Source organism: Herpailurus yagouaroundi, unplaced genomic scaffold, assembly GCF_014898765.1.
Source record: "Herpailurus yagouaroundi ecotype Mexico unplaced genomic scaffold, PumYag 207, whole genome shotgun sequence".
Lineage (NCBI taxonomy): Eukaryota > Metazoa > Chordata > Mammalia > Carnivora > Felidae > Herpailurus > Herpailurus yagouaroundi.
In genome coordinates, this window is record NW_024412438.1 from 1758692 (window position 1) to 1778262 (window position 19571).

General features: G+C 55.0%; 1 protein-coding gene across 2 annotated transcripts in view; it reads right to left on the minus strand.

Moving 5' to 3' along the window:
• CADM3 (cell adhesion molecule 3) overlaps positions 1 to 19571 on the minus strand; it is a 29333-nt gene that overhangs the window by 1198 nt on the left and 8564 nt on the right. The window contains exons 2-9 of one of the 2 annotated variants that reach the window (XM_040452484.1): positions 10148 to 10249; positions 7960 to 8100; positions 7314 to 7466; positions 6512 to 6649; positions 6024 to 6194; positions 3807 to 3897; positions 3240 to 3409; positions 650 to 775 (exon numbers count right to left, since the gene is read on the minus strand). In XM_040452484.1, the coding sequence (XP_040308418.1) occupies positions 650 to 775; positions 3240 to 3409; positions 3807 to 3897; positions 6024 to 6194; positions 6512 to 6649; positions 7314 to 7466; positions 7960 to 8100; positions 10148 to 10249 (1092 nt within the window). The remainder of the gene's footprint in view (positions 1 to 649; positions 776 to 3239; positions 3410 to 3806; positions 3898 to 6023; positions 6195 to 6511; positions 6650 to 7313; positions 7467 to 7959; positions 8101 to 10147; positions 10250 to 19571) is intronic. The other variant, XM_040452486.1, reaches the window with a different exon arrangement.

Consider the following 19571-nt stretch of genomic DNA (forward strand, 5'->3'; position numbering starts at 1 on the left):
TGTGTGCCTGTGTGTGTCTGCACATGTGTGCATAAGCATGTATGTGTACACATCCTGTGTGCATGTGTGTGTGTGCACCTGCATGTGGAACGTGTACCTGTATGTGTATGTGTGCATGTGTATGTGTGTACCTGTGAGGACACGTGTGCACACACACACACCCTAGATGGGGACAGGGAAACTGCAGCTCAGCCCTTCAGCAGGCAGCCGAGATCCGGGTCCGCCCAAGCACTGGGCTGCTGGCTAAAGCAGTTGCAGAGGGGAGCGCCTGAGAGGAGGGTCTGTGGGCACGGATAAGGGGAGGCGGGAAGAGATGGTGTGGGGACCAGGGGCCCCGGAATCAGAGGACAGGTAGATGAGAAGGCAAGAAAGTGCAGCACAGGATGGGACAGAGAGGCAGTTCGGGCTGGTCTCTGCCTTCAAGCAGGAGGCCCTGGAGGCAGAGCGGCGTGGGAGCAGCGGCTGGCTGAGTGGGAAGATCACCGAGGGATCGGGCTCTACTGCGGGGTTGGTGGCGCTCAGTCATCGCAGGGCTGGCTGCCTCCTTTCTTCCTCTCACACTCCAAGGGGCCACTGAGTCTCCAAAGGCCTGCCCCCAGCCCCCCCCGCTGCCTCCCCACCTGCCCCCCAGCCCCCTGCTGCCTCTGACCTTTGTGCCGGATCAAGTAGTGGCCCAGGAAGATAAGCAGGATGAGAAGCAGGAAGACGATGAAAGCCACGATCCCGCCAATGATGGCGTGGTAGGTGCTGGACGACGAGGGCACTGGGCTGGGGTCTGCAGGGAGGGGACGCACACAGTCAGACCTGGGAAGAGCCCTTGTCTTAGAGCATCTCCAGCCATGGGTATCGTACACAGCACAGGACACGGGCCGACATCAGGAGAATGGAGCGCGTCGCGCGGCAGAGGGGATAAGCCTTATTTTGTACCCTTGTCTGGAACGCAGTAATTATAAAACAAATTATGTCCTCGCGGATAAGCTGATAAATCTGCTCACGCTCAACCCTTTAAATTGTGTCCGTGGCACCGAAGCTTTGGTCCAAGTAGCTTTAGCATTTCCAACATTTCTTGTTGTCTCTCTTGCTTCGACTTTCAGCGGGTGTCAGAGCATTCCTTCCCTGTCATCATGCCCTCTTCCCCTCCTGCCTGCTTGATGTCCAGACCTGGCTTCTGTCGGGGGGCTTCCCAGTCTGTTCACCTATCGCCCTGAGACCAGATCGAGGAGGTCTGTCTGGTGGACAAAGCCAAGAACTGGGAAGTGTGGCAGCGCCTTACAGAAGGCGATGCCGTGTAATGACCAGTGCTCCCTCTTTGCGGAGAAGTTTGCGGTTCCGGCTACATCCCGGTCCTCCAGCATGTCTCATCTGGGGGGTCCGGGACTCCAGCCTCACATCCCAGCATCCAGAGGTTTATGGGAAAGGCAAAGAGACCTTCCTTCATGGATGGCCCCCAGTGCTTTCCTCCCACGGTGGCCCGTGTCTCCGCCATCAGATTAGAGAAACCGCCCTCCGCCGCAGCATTTACAGAGGACAGATCCTCAGAGCGCAGCCTGGGCCACAGGCATGCCAAGGACGGCACCCGCTTAGTCCAAGTCCCAAATATCTGAGGAGACGGCGCCCAGGCCCAGGGCATAGGCTGGATGTGTCCAAAATTGCATTAGCCGTAGATATAACTCCTCCACCCATGGGAAAGCCACTGTTTTCCCACAGACTCTGCTTGAGCCTTGAGGCCTCACTGACTCCTTATGTATTTTGTCTTTCCTACCATGTCTCCTCAGGCTGGACTGGGCAGCTTTTTGGTTCCTTGCCTGTCTACGCCTAATTTGAAAAGAAAACATTTACGCTCTGGTTTTTTGGTGTTTTTTTTTTTTTTCTGCTCTGCTTGGGAGGGAGGGAGAGGATGGGCCTCGGGGCTCCATGACATGATGGGGTGGGTGTGAGGGTGTTAAGGCGGAAGAAAAGGAGGGAAGCTACCCCCGTCTTTCTCCCAAGCAGTGGGTGATACGGTCCACGTTAAAAAAAAAAAAAAAATAATAATAATCCTGGATCATTGTTCCAGGGGCTATGGAAGTGGAAATCTCTTAGATAAACACAGCTTCCCACGGCCATCAGTTACAGACCCCCGTCTCTAGGTAGAACTCCATTTCTTCCTTCCAGGCTGGTGGCATCAGGACTGCTTAGGATCCTCCTGGAGGAAAATGCAGGACCCCCTCCTACCACCAGGTGTCAGCACCGAAGCAGGCATGTCGGAGGGACCACGGGTGGGGGTGGGACCAGCAGGAGACCAACCACAGGGGCGCCAGAGCTTTCTCTCACTGCCAGTGCCATCAGAGTTGGCTGCGGGAGCTCTGGGGGCCAACACTGGACCTCAGCCTTGCTGCTGTCATCCTACAAGAGCTCTGTCGTGCGGAGGCAGCTCCCACATGCTGAGAGGTCTGCCCGTGGAGCCAGAATCACCCCATCTACACAAACATCCTCGTCCCAAGGTCTCAGGTCTCTTATCTATGGGAGCCTCAACTGCCATCAATCACCTCGCTGATCTAACGGGCATTTCCAATAAGGGAGTCCCTGCTGTTCCCCCGACAGCGGATCTCCCCTATTCTCAGGAAAGGCTTGTGAGGTTTTCTGGCGGGACCCCGCTGCCATTGGGATCTTCCAGACTTCTGCCAACTCTCCAGCAAAGGGACCTCTGTGCTAGCCTGTCACTCCTCCTGAAGCTGGGTTTTGTGGTCACGCCTTCGGGGAGAACTTCGGAGAAGAAGCGTCACTAGCGTCTCTGGAAGACAGGGCGTCAGAGGAAATGCCCTGTGCCTCAGCCCAGTACAAGCGGATCTCTGTGTTCTGCCTCGACCCACTCTGCTGTGGCCAAGGTCTTCAGGAAGGAGTGCAGTGGCACGCCTCCCATACTGGTCACGGGAGAGGCAGCCCACTGGACAGGGAAACCCCCACAGCTGCCCCGGAGAGACTCGGGGGCCTCTGCCAGAGTGGGTGTAGGGGTGCGGGGAGGGGGAGCGCAGGGGTGCAATGACGGCATCGTGTGGGCCACCAGTGCTAACCAGAGGCAGACCAGAGCCCGCTATTGTGTTGACTGTCCCGTACCACACGTTCCAGAGTGGACCCAGAGACCGAGGCCCAGGCCCTCCCGTGGCGGGCTCCTGTCCACTCACTTGGCCCCGTGCATGGTGAGGGGTGCTCTCAGGAGATGGAGAGGCAGAGTGCGGGGTGGACGGGGCGGGGCTCACCGTTCACGTTGAGCGTGTAGTAGGCCTTGTAGCTGCCCATGTTGCTGGTGGCCGTGCAGCCGTAGGTCCCGCTGTCGCTCTTGTTGAGGAAGGGGAAGATCAGGGCACTCTCCTGGGTCATCTTTAGCGGGGGCACACTGCCTTCCTTCTCCCACAGGTACTGCTGGGGGCTGTGGAGGCAGAGAAATCACACATGTTAGGGGGAGAGCAGGCCAGGGGAACAGAAGGGGAACGAAGACAATAACTGGGCAAAGGGAGTCAAGAACAGTTTGACGAAGGCTCAAGGAGTTACAGGAGCCACAGACTCGAGCTGCTCGGAGGGAGGGTTCGATTGGAGGATGAAGGAGATTTTCTAACTTGTGTCTGACTGTGGCTTGGTGCCCCCTGGGGACCTCGGGGACAGCCAGGGGGTGACCTTTTCTGCTGCTTTGTAAGAGAAACAGTCAGAGGATGGATGGTGCTGGACAGGGGAGCAACGGTAGGAGGGAGATGGGGACACTCTAAGGGCAGATCACAGTCTGAGGTACAGAGGTGTGGCAGGGGCAGGGAGAAAGTGGATCTTCTTACACGGGATTTCCGCGACCCTCACAGTGAAGCAACAGCTTCTGGCCCTCACGGGGATGCGGAGGGTCTGGCCTAATCTTCGCCGTTGGTGTGTCTGTGGAGAAGGAAGTGATGTCAGGGCAAAACTGTCCCAGCGTCCAGGAGAGGGCCGCCACCTCACCGTCACCAAGCCGTGTATTACAGCCTTTACCCCTCAGGAGCCTACGGGACCAGGGACGGGGCCTCCGCCCTTTGCCTTTTGCAAGCCAAGTCCACTGTCGCTACTGAACGTGCGTGAGACTCGCACTGCAAACTCGTAGAGGTAGGATTTCTGAAGGTCTGTGCTTGGTGGGACCCGAAGGGGCATCCTAACAGGGAGCTGAGGAGGGTTCATGGGTGCACCTGTGCCCAGCACATAAATGGGACGTAATCCACATTTCTGACAGAACCAGTGAACTTGAACTTGGTCATTCATTGAGCTCACAATCGCTCAATCCTCTCTGCTCTGCACGGGAGTTTAAGCCGGAGTGACACTTGCGCACAGAGCATCGTTTTTAGTGGTCAGCCCAAAAGTGAAGGAAGAGCTTTGCAACAACAAGAGACAGGGGTCATATTTTGGCTGCAAAAAGGCACTGACACGATATAGATGGGCTCTGTGACGGAATAATGGCATCTGCCACTGGCACCATCGGGCTGCTAGCATGCTAGGTCCAGATGGCCTCACAGAACAATGCAACCAGATGCCGGTTTAGAACAACAGATAAAGAGGCCAAGCTTCCCCTGAGGACAGAGCCAATCTTAACACCCAGTTAATGGACGTGTTTCCATCAGATCAAACAGGACAAAAAGAATCAGGCCAGATGAGAGAATGGGGGTTCCAGGGTCCCAAAACCACAGAAAAGTCTAGCACAGTGCCTGGGGTATAGCATTTGTTGACTGACTGCTGATCGCAGTTGGGCCTAGAGTGAGTCAGTGCCAGATGGCCTGCTGCCTAACAGAGAAGTCTTTGGGGTTCAGACAGGGGAGGTCCCTCGGAGCCCTGGACAGGGACCAGGGCCTGGGGGAAACGACCCCAAGGCCAGGGGTCCCCACGCTCATAACTAATGAGCAGAGAGGGACCTTACAGCGATATAGAAGTTTACAAAGTTCTTTCGTATATTTCCCCTCGATCCTCACGTTAATTCCGTGAAGTAAGGGGAAAAGCCACTGAGAGGTGGCGAGCTTTGGTGAAAGACACACAGCTAGTCACTGGTGGCACCACAGCTGGGATCCGGGCCAGCTGCCTCCAGCTTGCGTGTCTGCCCAGCGGAAGTGACGTCACCCCAAACCTGCCTCACGTTCAGCAATGGGCTTCAGCAATGGGTCTAGCAATTAGTTTGAAGGGCACCGATGTCGGTCCTGGATCTTCCATAAAAAAGATGAAGCACTGGAATTATTTTAGGAAAATGGCCCGCCTCTACATAAGTTAGGACAAGAGTGATTCTCTATCTTCTGCTTTTGCACTTCCTTTCGTCTTAGTTCCTCCCACTCGGAAAAGTTCCAAATCTCCTGAGGTGAGGGTGGATGTGCCCTGTCCGCACTCAAGGCAGATTCCACAGAGAGATGGGGACCCTTGCAAAGGTTCAGGGTAGTGACTGTGAATCCCAAGAACACCACAGCTGGGGCAGACGGGAAGGACCGCCAGGAAAGTCTGGGAAATCACAGTATGTTGGTCTAAGAAGGGGCCTCAGTGACCGCCATGTTCATTTTCTCATGTTACAAATGGAGTCACGCTCAATGGGGTAAAGCTATTTCCTCAACCCCCATGACCCGGAAGTGGTAGAGGGCAGACTGGAACCTGCATCTTCTGACTCCTGACTTGTCACACGTACAGCACAGTTTACAATCTGGCTGCATACGCCTGGCCTGGATCGGGGCTTGGTAAACTTGCCCTTCAGGCCAAATCCTGCCAGCTCCGTGTTTTTGTAAATAAAGTTTTATTGGAACACACCCACGCTACTTTGTTTACGTACCATTTACGGCTGTTTTCCTGCAGCAACGGCAGAGTGGATTAGTTAAGCCCACGCGGCCCCCAGAGCCTAACATGTTTGCTCTTGGGCCCTTTACGGGACAGCTTGCCCGCTTGGCCTCGTGCTGTCACCTCGTGCTGTCGTCTCCTCACTTACCTGTGCCCACCTCGCTTTCTTTTCCCCACCCCCAGCTCATACCTGACCCCGCTCCACCCACAAGCCCACAACATACATAGAACCTCGATGCGCTGAGAGGCGGATCTGTCAGCCCCCTTTAGAGATTCGTGGTTCACAGAGCATACGATGTCTGCCCCGTCATCGTCCCGGGAAACCTGGAAGGTCACTGAGCTGCTCACGGTGAAGGTTTTTCCGTTGGGATCCTCCTGGACGCGGGTCGGTTCCCCTGGAGTGCAGAACAGACACGCACACGCGCACACATGGGCGCAGAGTGAGCCCTGACGCACAGATATGGTGCGGGCCCCACGGGAGACGTACAGATGGTGAGTCTCAACTTAGACACACTTAGAGAGTTGTGAAATGGTTATGTACACACAGGGAGAACGTAGCCCTAACACACACATACACACACACGCGTGTGCACGGAATATCTGTCCTTCTCCTCCTGCGGATGTGCACACACACAGACACGGAGACCCGCACGCCTCTGTTCCTTCCCCGCCCGGCCACCTCCTCCTGAACCCCAAAGCAGGGGGGTCTTACCGTGGAGCTCTTGGTCACCTTTCCTCCAGGTCAGCTGGGCTGCAGGCTTGCTTCCAGAAGACTGACAGTTTAGGGTGGTTGTTTCTTTTTCCCGTAATGATGACTTATAGCCAGAGATTATGGGCTTCTGTGGGATTCCTGCCATGGAGCGGGAGGGGGGGGGGGGAGATGGCCAAGATAGGAAGGAGAGGCACCCTCAGGTGACCTCAGCTCTCCCTGCAGAGATGGCCTCTCTGAGGGTCAGGATACCTGGGTCCTGCTTTGGTTTCGAGTGGGTAGAAGACTAGAGAAATCATGTTTGTCTCTGGCCTCCTCCCTAAGGACCAGTAGGGAAGGTGAGATGCGTGACCTGACACCCCACCGCGCGGCTGGGTGGCTAAAGAGTTGGTGGGAAGCTCCAGGGGGGAGAGAAGGAGATGGAAACATAGGACCCGGAGAAGAGCACGTAAGCAGCTGCGGTTACTTGGACATTATAATCACGCGCAGCAAGCACTTGCCCTGTTTCCCTCCTCCGGTCTTGGGAGGCACGTGGAATGGATGTTAGCATCTGCCTGTCGTAGGTTAGGAGATTCAGGCTCAGAGGGGGTAAGGGGTTTCCCCCAGAGCAAACAGTAAGTAGAGGAGAAAGGGCTAGATAGAACCCAGAGCGCTTTGCATTTCCTTCCGTGGCAAAGGAAGCACGGACTGAACTTCTCCCCGATGCTTGGAGACCTGGCCTGGCCCCTGGCTGCCTCAGGGGCTCACCTAGGAGCTGGGTTTGCCAGGCAGCGAGCTGCGGAGCCCCTGGGGTGGGGAGCCTCACCGAGCACGGTGACGAGGGACTTGGCGGTCCTCACGGGCATGGTGAAGATGGAACAGGTGTACTCGCCCTCGTCCGCCAGCGCCACGTTGCTGATGCTGATGCTGAGCTCGTGCGGAGTAGATCTGACCAGCTGGATCCGATTGTCACGGAGGGCTGGGGAAATTGGCAGAAAGGGGGGGCGGGGCTTTCACTGGCACCTGTCATGCTCACCTCCCAGTCCCAGGCTAGCGTCTTGGGGAGAAGGGGTCTAGTGTGGTCGAGGGCAGGGGACACGGCTCCAGAGACTGAGCCGCCTTTATGTCCCAGCCACTTTGCTGAGCCGCCGGGGACAGCGGCCTCAGGGACGCTCAGAACAGTAGACTTGGATCTTGTGGGCTTCCTCGTCAAGTCCGTGAGGGCAACTCTGACACCAGCTAAATCTTAGGGCTCCTCTGGGGTGTAGGCATGCCGAGACCCTGTAGGACCATGCACGGCTCAGGTCAGAGCTGTGACGCCGAGATTTCTCTGGAGTCAGTTGAAGAGCCCAGTGTGCTTTCCTGGTGCTCAGCCTCTGGACCGCAGGTGTACCTGCCCCAGCCCACAGTACCCCTCCCCCCCCCTCCCCCCCCCCCCGCCTTCCCCGGAGACAGGAAACTTGGGACACTACCTCTCTTCTCCCCAAAGTAGAGAGTCTGCTGGGCCGGGTTAGACCACTGCAGGGATGAGTCCTCATGATCCTTCACTTGGCACTTGAGCACGACGGTGCCACCAGCCACCACTGTCTCATCAGACGTCCAGGGCTGGCTATCTGCAGGAGCACCAGAGGGTTAGCCTCGTGGGGAAGCCCTGCCCCGCCACCCACTTCTGGGCCAAAGTACCACCTCCTCTAACCCAGACCGTCCAAGGCCCAGGCGTCTGCGTTCTCTGAAGGCGTCGTTGTGGGGCGGGGGGGAAGGAACAGAGGTGGCGGGGAAGGGGAGACAGACCTTATTTCCTCTTGCTTGCAATCCACAGAGAAATAGTCACCTGTTGGATGTTTGCTGAGTGAACGGACAGGGCCACGGCATTTAGAGGAATAGAGGCGCCCAAATCTACACACAGCACTGTGCACGTCTCTTTCCTGAGAGACGGCACTTTGAAAGCACGCACACGCACCTGCCTTCCAGGCTCTCCCTTCCTGCCTCCGGCTGCAGGTGAGAGCGAGGACAGGAGAGGCGCTTGGGACGAATAACCCCGAAACTAAAAGTGAGGAGGGGCCAAGCCAGCCTCGGGTCCCCCATTCGTTGACATAAGAGGGAGCTGAGAAAACTGTGCAAGAAGTAACAAAAAAGATTCAACAAAACAGAAGAACCCAAACATTTTGGCACAGACTTCGCCCCTCCTCCCACCGTAGCTTCCTTGCATCGGTAACTCACATTTCTTCCAGGGTCAGGACAACCCGCCTCTCGACACACCAACCCGAATCACCCCCCACCCCCCGTGTTATTTTAAAGAGTAAAGGATTAAAATTTTCCCTTCCGTGCGATGGCAACGCTTTCTCACCCCTCTCTAGTCAAATTGAACAACGACAGAAAGGACGAATAAGGTATCGGATGGATGGGCCATTTGACTCCCAAATGTGCCTTCTAGTTGGCTTTGCCCGGCCCCCTCCCCGCGTGACACTCGCTTCCTCCTCCACCCACCGTGGTTCCGTGTTCCCCTCGGCGTGGATTCTGCTCCCAGGGTGGATTCCCTCGTCTCCGGGACTTTCTGTGACCCCCATGGCAGTGACCCCCACAGAACTAAAATAAACAACGCCTTCCAGCTCTGATTCCCAAGCCTCTGTAGCATCTCTTCTGTGGCACTCACCTAGTTAACCAGCACCATTCTTCTCTGACTAGGAGGCCAAGAGACTTACTTCCTCCAGTCCCTGATTGAGTAATTTTAAACAATCCCCATGTTCCCTACGGCGCTGACCTTACCCCTGCCCTGTCTGGTATTCCTTTCTTTTTTGGCTACCTGAGCTCCATTTCCAAGAAATGCATAATGAATGCTCCTCGCAGAGAAGGGGCCCCTGAGGAGTCAAGGTGGCCTGTGCTGGGGTTGACAACAGGAATCCTGCTCCAGGGGGGCTGTCTACACACGGGAGCACAAAGTCTGGCCGCTGGTTTCCGTGTTTGGAATCATAACAGAACTGAGGGGGATCTTATGGGATCACGGAATCCGATTCCCTCATTTTACGGATGTAGACAATGAGGCAATGGAGGTGGGGTGATTGCCTATGAGCATCCTAGAATCAGTGATTCCAGGTGGGACTGGAACTCGGTCTGACCCTCTCAGTGCAAGTGGCCTTTCCGTTGGAATGCTCCTCAAGTAACCACCTAACTTGAATCTTAAAACTACGATTTTTAAGATTAGTGAGCCAGAGACGGAGCTGGCGGAGTAAACTGGGACGTGATTTATCCCTGAAATATCTGAACGAAAAGGGCTGGGAGACCTTTCATTTACTGCCAGCCATATACCAAGTTTTGACGTGTAATCCTGTTCTCCCTGGGTCCCTTTGAAGAATTCTACCTCAGTTGTGTCTTCCAGAACCTGTTTATCCTGAGTAATACACGCCTCCTGGCGTCATTTTATTTTTGCAAAAAGGTGTAGAGGTGCAGAGGTCTCTGTACTGGAGTAAGGGAAGAGGCGTAGGCGCGAGAGGGGTCGGTGGTGTGGAACTAAGAGCTAACATGTCAGATGGAGGGGAGAAGGCGCTGTGCGGTAATGAGGAGAGTGGGGGACAGAGGGCAGAGGCAGCATGAGTGGGAGATGATGTGAGGATGTGGTGGAGGGAACCGAGGGACATCGTGACGAGGGGCCTGGATTCTCACCTTGACCGGCCAGCATGTCAGGGCTGCTCCAGACTGTGGAGCTGATGGCCTCGCCGAGTGGAGCCACAGTTCCCAGCTCCAAATCCTGCTCCTGCCAGTAGCCTGGGGAGAGAATCTCCATCAAGGATGAGCCCTACATACTGGCTGCTGCCCTCGGGACACTTGGGTTGCTGGGGGTGGGGAGAGGACAGGCCCCTCTGGAAAGCGGGCTCTCCCGGGATCCCTTCTGAGGAAGCGAGTGAGGTCTTCCTCCGGGCGGCGGGGGATTTGCCAGGAGGGTGCTAAGTGTCACCAGTCAGCCACATAATGTCAGAGCCCAAGGAGATCTGAAAGATCCTCTGGTCCGGTTCTCCCACTCTGCAGGTGAGGACAATGGAGCCTACAGCGGTGAAAAGTCACTCGGTGAGGGCCATGCCGGCAAATGAAAGACTGTTCATTCCTTAGCCAGGATTCTTTCTGCTACACCACAACGGCAGGTTGAATAATCGGGCAATACTTGCACTCTTCATCCTTTTAATACACCTGTGAAACACACCCGCTGGTCTTATCATTCCTGTAATGCAGCGCGGACGCAGAATGCAGTGATTTGCCCAAGGTCACACGAGCCGAAGGCCACAGACTGGAAGTGAAATGCCGGATCCCAAGCCCAGAGCTCTGTTACTTTCCAGCTGAGGCCCCTCCCAGTGCAGACGGGGCCGCGCTGGGCTGGAGGCCGCCACCTGCTGTACGGGGTGCGCGGCTCCCGGTGTTCCTCCTGCCCCGCCCCCTGCCGGCTGGGTCTTCCGGACCCTGCTCCCTGCCCGCCCCGGCACAAACCCCAGGGCCCGAGTCACCGCCTCTCTTCCCGGCCGGCGGCCCTTGGACCCGCCGCACGAGCACTGCACAGAGCCCGCGGGGCCTGCGTCCCCGGCGCCGCCTGAAGAGGCGGAGGGACAAAGGAACCCGCCACGCGAACCGGCCCGAGTCTCCCGCCACAAGCCACAAGCAGCCAATCAGGGACGCAAAGCGCGGTGACGTCATCGGCTGCCGAGCAGAGTCGGGAGCGGCGGCGCGTCCCGGGCCGGGAGTCGCGGGAACTTCTCGGGCGGCGCGGGCGCCCGGCCACCAGACGGGGCACGGCAGCCCGGGGATGCGGGCAGCCCGGGGGCCCAGCCCGGGAAAGAGGCCTGAAGAGAGGGGACAGGACGAGGTGGGGAACTGCGAGGTCCGAAGGAAAGGGGAGAAGGGACTGGGGCGGGAGGAGGAGGAGGGGAGGGGAGGGGAGGGAAGGGGAGGCTAGGGGGGAGAAACTGGGCTAGGACCCCGAGAGAGAGCTTCAGAGGGTCACCAGCGGCCTCCCCGGACCCCACACACATCCTCCAGGAGATCTGAGAAAAGACTCTCCTCCAGCAGGAGAAGCGTTCAGGATTGGGAGGGGGGAGTACAGAAGACAGGAAACCTGGGACCCTTAGCGAGGAGCAGGCAGCAAAGGGGGCGCGCAAAGTGCTGGTGAAGAGAGGCTAGAAGGCTGAGGGTGCCCGAAGGAGAGGTGGCCGCTCAGGGGCCCTGAGAAGCAGCAGCGACTCCGCCGCCTTGCGTGGACATCGAGGCTGCAGGCACCCTGACGCTGGTGAGTGTTTCCTCTTTATTTTCCAGGTTGCGTGTTTGTGGGCGCTTGGACACACGGTGGAGAGCCAGACTGGTTGCATTAAGCTTGGGATGGTGGAGTGGATTGGGAAAAGCCGGGGAGGGCTCAGTGCTCAGCCCCCCAGGACCAGTTCTCTGGGCACAAAGGAAGCGCTAGCCAGGCCTCTGCGCACGTGAACGGGGGCGGGGCGCATAGCCATCTCCTACTTTGGCACAGGACCTTCAGTCTGCAGGATGGGTCTTCAGCCCCGAGTTCATTTAATGTCAAAACAACCCTGAGGCCCAGGCAACTGGACAGAATCGCTTCGTAGAGAGGAGGTCTTGAGGGATCCAGGGACTGGACCAGCACACCCCTCAAGAATGCTCTGTCTCCCTTGGGGCTCTCAAAGCCTTTTCAACAGCTCTCTTTTCTTCGTGTGGCATTTCCACCCATTGTATTGCCGTCACTTGTTTACCTGTCAGGCTAAACCTGGTCTAAACTTCCAGCTGGTTAACAGCTGGGGCCCGACCCACCGACCGTATTCACCTTTGTGTCTTCAGCTCTTAGTGAGTGACCTTAGGCCTCTCAGCGCCTTCGATGGGCTCCGGTCTGGTGGCTCATCTGTCACTCCTGGGGCTGTGCTCTGCTGTTCTCCCTCAGGCAGAGGAGGGGCTGCCCACAGTGTGGACTCAGTCCCCACTCCGCATTCCTTCTTTCGTCTGTACTCTCTGGCTGCCTTCTCCTCAGTTGCTTTTCTTCCTGCATATCTTTTTCTCATCTCTCCCCTCCTCCTACATTTTGCCGGCATCTTCTCCCCTGTATAGGATGAACACCTGAAGTGGTCAGGTGCGGCATTCAGACCAGACTCCATTGTTCAGGCGAGGGGACTGATCACTAAAAGGAATAATAGTCTCCGATAAATGGCATCTGTCGTCCAGATGTCCGTGGAATTCACTCCAGTCTGGTTTGTAGCGTGTTTTAAGAACTTGATGAACAGAGAGCTGTTTTAGGTGTTTCTTCTCTTTTCTTTTCTTTTCTTTTCTTTTCTTTTCTTTTCTTTTCTTTTCTTTTCTTTTCTTTTCCTGCTGGGATGATATTTCTCCCTCTAATTCTGAAAGGGACTTAGGATCTCACGTCTCCTCTTGAAATCTATCGGCTGGTATGCCTGAAAGTTTTCTCACTGGGTTTATGACATTGTACACCAGTAATGATACATTCTGAATGGCCACTCTCCTGGTGGCGGACGAGCGATTGCAATGCTATTAACAGAAACATGGGTAACTAGCACAAGTTATGACCCGGGCTGCGAAAGTCTTGGGCCTCTGGGTTCAGACTGTGCCGGCCATTTATGACATCAGCATAAATTCCTCCACTGGACTCCCGACTGGAAGGGAGAACTCTGGAGCGCTCTGAGAGGGTGGCCTGGCCTTTGCAGTGGAATGTGCGAACGTTCTGCTCAGGCAGGGTCATTGGAAGGAAATGCAGACACTGGACCACAGAGCCACCAGTGAGGGGCGCCCAGGCTCCTCGCAGGGAAAAGCAGTGAGGAGAACTCCAGCCAAATGTGCCTTATTGTTTTCCTGCTTACAAGCCTTCCCGTTGTCTGCAGGTCACATCCAGATGTGTTAGCCTGGCCTTCAAGATCCTGGACAGTCTGATGTGACCATGCCCTTCATCTCTGTCTTTCCTTTACCCCACCTGTATCCCAGACATGATGCCATTCTGAGGTCTTTCTAGAAACCCTTGGCTTTCCTGCCTACATTCCTTTCCTGCCATAGCCCTGCTGATAATGCTCCCCACCCTTCCTTGCGTTAAGCTCTTCCCGTGCTTAAAACCTACTCTGTGTGGCACCTCCTTTGAGCAGTCTTCCCTGATTGTCCCAGATGGAAAAACTTTCTGGTTCCTCTGACTTACAACACTTTATGTACTCGTCTTAAATTACGCATCACTCTGTGTTGTGCTCCAAGTTTGGCTTCCCTCTTAAGTGATAAAGATTCTGCAGGTAGGGTTGACGTCCGTTCGTCTCTGCGTTCAGTACTGCCCCTAATGCAGCATGCTGCACATAGAAGGTGCTTAATAAATACATCGTTAATAAATGAATCAGAGGTGATTGGCATCTTCTGTTGTAAGAACTAGGCTCAACATCTGCCAGTGGAGAGGAAACAGCAAAACCAAACAGGATAGGAAGAAACAGGACAAGGAAGAGGGTGGATCATCCAGAGGCTGAAGCCCTAGAAAACTTTAATGTTGTGCTCTGGTGCGAATCGATATTTACTGATCACCTTGTGTGTTTCAAGATCCAAGTTAGGGCTCTATGTTCATTATCCAGAACAACACTTTTAACAGGTGTTGTTATGCATATGTGAAGGATGAGTTGACTAAGACTCAGAAAAGTTCAGTAACCCATCCATATGATGGAGCCAGAGAGCGTGGGGATGGGATGGCTGTCCACCTTAGACCCCTCCGACTGCAAAGCCCAGACTCTCTGCACAGCTTTGCTGCACCACCGCCCTCTGCAGAAGCGTGCATTTCGCGTGTGTGGTCCTGGTGGTGCAGGAGTTATGGGGTCAAGGTTCCTTTCTGCCATCGCTGGCCAGGGGCGGGTCACCTAAACAGTATTCACACTGCTCGCCTGCAGTCGAGCAGAGTAACTGTAGCAAGATGGGCACGGACGCTTGTGTGGTGATAGGATGATTTGTGCCCACTGAATGCCATTGTTAATTGGGTTTCTTCATGTGTCTTCATCTGTACCTCTGGGGGATCCTTCATTCACCCCTAAGAGCCTTACAACGGGGGACTTCTCAGTTAACCCAGCAGCAGATGTGTTTAGTGAAAGCTAACAGAATCCCCTCACGTTTTCCCAGCAGTCTGATGTCTGGGCTGAAGACAAAAAGAGTGTCTTGTTTGCCCTCAGTTGCCTTGGGGGTTCCTTAATTCCTGCTTTATTTACCCAAGCGTTCCAGTATCTTTAGGACTCATAGTATTTTAAAGGACAAAGTAGCCGTTTCATCCCCCCCTCCATGTCCTTCTGATTGATTGTTCCCATTAAGAGCCGCTGAGGTGGCTGTTGGAGACTTACTGATATGCCCTTGAGAACACCCGTGACTCGTGTTGTGCTCAGAGCACATGCCTCGCATATAGTAAGTGCTCAAGAAATATTTGTCGAATAAATAGACGAGTGGCACGAATGAATGAAAATGTAGCGTGTCTCCACTCTAAGTGATGCTGGGAGGGAAGTCTTTGAAAAGGCGCCAGCGTATCTACCCCCTGATTGCTTGGTTCATGTCTCCCCTGCACGTCTGCTGTGGGAACCTACGGTGCATTGCCCTTTGGCCTGTGACACGGTCACAGGTGCACGTGCGGGGTGCTGGGACAGGGACAGAGCTCTCTCGTGTGACCGCCGCTGGCCTTGCTGGTGCCTGGGTCCAGAGCTCCACTTCCCTGATGAGAGAAAGCCAGCTCCCCGAGTAGGAGTTGATGATGGTGATGGTGATGATGATGGTGATGGTGACTCAGCATTTCTGTAACTCCAGAGTTAAAAATACCCTGCGTCCCAGCCTACTTGTTATTCCTCACGACTACCATGACAGGTGGGTGGAGGAGTGTTATCTCCAAGGGAAAAACACGCTGGGGGCTGTGGCCCAAAATACTGAGGGGACCCACTTTTAGGATCGTTTTCCTACACCCTTTGCTGCCCCCCACCGCCCCCCCCTCCCCCCGGGCCGGGTGATCTTGCCCTGATTCCTCCCTGACCTGAGCTACGCAGTGAATCCCTGTGTACATTTGGTTCACGCACACGAGAGAACGGGCGTGGCGAAATCACATTCGGAACTCAAAAGCCCCTGGAGCTTTTCTCTTTGCCCAGAGCCACGTTTTCCTTAACTGTGAGCGTCTGCTTCTGCACCGGGGGGGACGGCGGGCCAATCCCGGCGGAGCGCTGACTTAGGTGCTCACTCCAAGATCTGGGGAGCGTCACTTTAGACCACGAGACCCTGATCAGACGAGGAACTCTTTTCGTTCTTAACTTTTACTCGACTCGCAAGTTCCTCTTGCGGCTGCTGGGGATTCTGCTGTCTCCTTCTGCCTTCCATCCCTTTCTAACTGTCCTGCCCCGAGGGTGCCCCGAGCGTGCCCCGAGCGCGCCACGGCGCAGTCGGGCAGAAGCTGGGGCCGCAAGCGGTGAGAGTTACTCTGTCACCTGGAAATACACTCTTTCCAGGTGTATTTCCTGCTCGTCCTGTTGCTCCTTGGGGAGGGGCCTCTGGCCCCTCACAGGCTGCAGGATCTCCTGAGGGGTGCCCCAGCTCAGCTCACATGTGCTGGGGCGCAGGCTTGCTTCAGAGCTTCAGAGCTCGGCCCCGCTGCAGCGACCCGCCGCCTCCCTCACCTAGGCCTTCCCTCCACCCTCTCTCTGGCTGGGCCCCTGGGACCTCTCTCCTTGCTGCCTCCCTCCGTTTCTGTTGCTGTCTGGCTTCTCCTCCTGGAGCCTTGTTTATCTCCGTTCCCTCTGGCTCCCGGCAGCCTCCCGGGCCTGGAAGGCACTATTCTCTCAGCTTTGCTTTACTGTCCCGGGAGGCATGCGGGATCTGTGCGAAAATAGATGGTGACTAGAGGTGGGGAACAGAGCCTTCACTAGAAGTGGGGCCTGTCGGGCTGATTTGCCCCGTGGCTTGGTGAAGCGTGGCCAGGAGGTTCAGACATACAGACCCAGGAGTCCTGCACTATTAGATAATCCAAGAGATTGGGGCTTGGAAGGGGCTGATCCAGGCTCTGGTAGGTTTATTGCTGAATGTTGGCAGATAGATGCCTTTCGGTTCATTCCTAACCAGGTCGTTGAAAATGAAAGGCTTTTGTTTCCTGGGCTTGGAATGGTGTGTGGCTAAGCTTTTCCAGGCTGAATGAGGAGGAGGGAATCTTTGGGTTAGTTGGCTAGCTGGCCTGCGGTGGGCGTAAGGGTGGGGTTAAAACAAAAAGCTTATCTGTGTGTTAACCCTCTTTTCACTAAAACCAAAAAAGCCCCCCCAAAGAAACAAAAACAAACAAACAAACAAAACCCCACCCCAGACAAATTTAGTTATTCCAAATGTTTTGCTGTATCCAAATGTTAGAAAAAAAGTAGTGAGCTTCGACATGTCATGAATAAATATATTTTGTCTATTTCCGAAAACCCAGCCATCAATTTGCATGTCTGGTCACTTTCTACTGACCCCTAATGGCCAGAGGTGGGTAATCCTAAGATCTTTTTGATTCCATCAGACGGAACTGATATCCTTTCTGATTCCCTACTGCCACACTTCAGTTATTCCTCTCCTCCTTCTGTTATGCCTAATTTTCCCCCAAATATTTCCCCTCTATCATTCTTAGAAGCATAGACTTTTACAGCCGATAAGAATGCGAGGTAGCATCCAGGGCAAATCTCATTTTTTAAATGTCTATTTATTTTTGAGAGAGAGAGAGAGAGAGAGAGAGGGAGGGAGAGAAAGCAAGGGAGGGGCAAAGAGAAGGAGACAGAAGATCCCAAGAGAGCTCTACACTGACAGCAGAGAGCCCGATGTGGGGCTCGAACCCACGAACTGTGAGATCATGATCTGAGCTGAAGTCAGATACTTAACTGACTGAGCCACCCAGGTGCCCCACAAATCTCAGTTTAAAGAAGAAAAATCAGGGACACTTCAATGGGTTGAGCGTCTGACTCTTGATTTCGGCTCAGGTCATGAGCTCACGGTATGTGAGACCCAGCCCCACGTTGAAATCTGCCCTGACAGCGGGGAGCCTGCTTGGGATTCGTTCTCTCTGTCCTCCTCTCTCTGCTCTTCCCCCAGCCTCTCTCTCTCAAAATACATAAATAAACTTAAAAAAAAAAATAAAGAAGGAAAACCACGGCTCAGAGAGGTTAGGGAACTCGTGCAAGGTCACACAGGCAGTGTCTGGGAGCCGTGGTTAGAAGCCCATCTCCCGTGGTTCCTGTCATTTGATAGCAGCCTTGTGGGCCAATGAATTCAGAGGTTAAGTTGTCAGCTAGTATGATTTTACTTTCCGTGACATGTACCCTCCCCCCCCTGCTCCCCAGGGCTCTGTGTATTGCAGTGAAGCCCCCCAGGACCCCAGACCTCAAGGGAGGGAAATGCTCCTAAGTGCCAGGCAGGTTAGAGGCGGAGTGAGGTGGGGTGGGGGCTCCTGCAGCTGTGAAGAAGGGCATCTTCACAGACTCAGGGCCTGACTGGCTGCTTCCGGCTCTCACAAAAGAGGACAGCAAGGGGCAGAAGGCACTGCCATGCCCGGAGCTGTTAAAAAGGCTGACTGAGGACAGGCTGTGTGCGCATGCGTGTGCTGGCATCTGGTGGGGCCGGCTGCGGGATGCTGAGCTGACCGTGAGGAGGGAACCGGCTCCAAGAGAGGAGAAAGCAGAGGAGCGTGTCCTATTCTGGAGCTGAGGAGAGAGAATAATCTGGAGGCAGAAGTGGGCTTGTGGTAGGCTGAGGGGGCCCCTCAGAGGCTTAGTTAAGATTCCGAGGAGCGGAGACTGAGAAGTGGGTGGCAGAGAAGGAGGTGGGGACAGCTGTTGCTTTGATTTGCTATTGAGTCAGTGTTCTCGGTGCATTAGCACTGGGAGGGAGCCCTGGGCTGGCCCCCAACCAAAACAAGCCCCTCCGTAGCCAATACTGTGTTGTCGCAAGAACCGCAGTTGGGAGACAGAGAGGAAGGGGATCTGATCCCCAAAGAGCCCCTTCCCAGCCTTAGCTCTTGTCCTTCCAGGACTAGGCTGTGTTCTCTGGACAAGCGTCTAGTGTTCTGCACTAAGAGGCTGGGAGGGGATGGGGCAGAGCAAAGAGGATGTCTCAGTAGAGCTTGGGGGAGAGTGGCTGGGGTCTGTGCAGCTCGGAAGGCGGGGCATGACATCATTCCCGTGGGTGGTAGCTCTGAACTGTTTTTCGGAGCGCCCTTCGACCCCACCTCCTCATTCCCGCTCATACACACAGACATCAGGACAGGTGCGACCCGGGGTCTGCATGCCGATTGATGCAGCAGTCAGGAAGCCGGGCTTGGTCTGAACTCTTACACGTCCCCCTGAACCAAGCGCAGACACTTCACGCTCCTTCCCTAAATTTACCTTGCTGGCGTAGAACTGGGAAACATTCTCCCATCTTAGAAAATGCTTGGGAAAGGAAATGTAACAGAGGCAGTGTGGGGTAAGTGAAGGCAGAATTCTGTCTAGCTCATGGGAAAATATGTTTACGGGAAGGTAAGGGGCTTTCCCGTAAACTGGGAAGGGGCAAAGTAGGGCAGGGGCGTGGGGGAGAAACAGAGTGGGCGCCCTGGGGAGGAGAGACCGCAGTCCCGGCCGCAGACCCTCCGTGCCTGCTCAAGGGCGTGGATGGACCCCTTTCTCAACAGGCTCAACTTACTTATCTGCTTTGCTCGTTATGTCCTACTTTAGATATTTCAGGCTGATGGCTTGGTGTGTGGGGGGAAACAATGCTGTGAAAAAGTTTAATTTGTTAGAAGTCAGGCAAGAAAGGATTCATCTCTGCTGGTTCTGGTTTTACGGACTTGTTTTTACCGTTTCCCTTCACTGGGTGATCAGAGTCGAGGTGTGGATGGCAGGTTCAGGGCAGCGGTGAGGAGCGTGACATAAAGAAAACCGTGCTCTGCTCCACACGCCTACACCGCTCCAGCCCCCTCCCTCATCCTAACAGATTTAGTCTTTTCCCTTTCCCGTTTCTCACCTAAAAAATGTATTTTCCAGAGGGTGGCACATTGTCCGATTAGCGTTACTTTGTGCCTTGCTGGGGGATTCTAACACTTCTGTGAAACAGA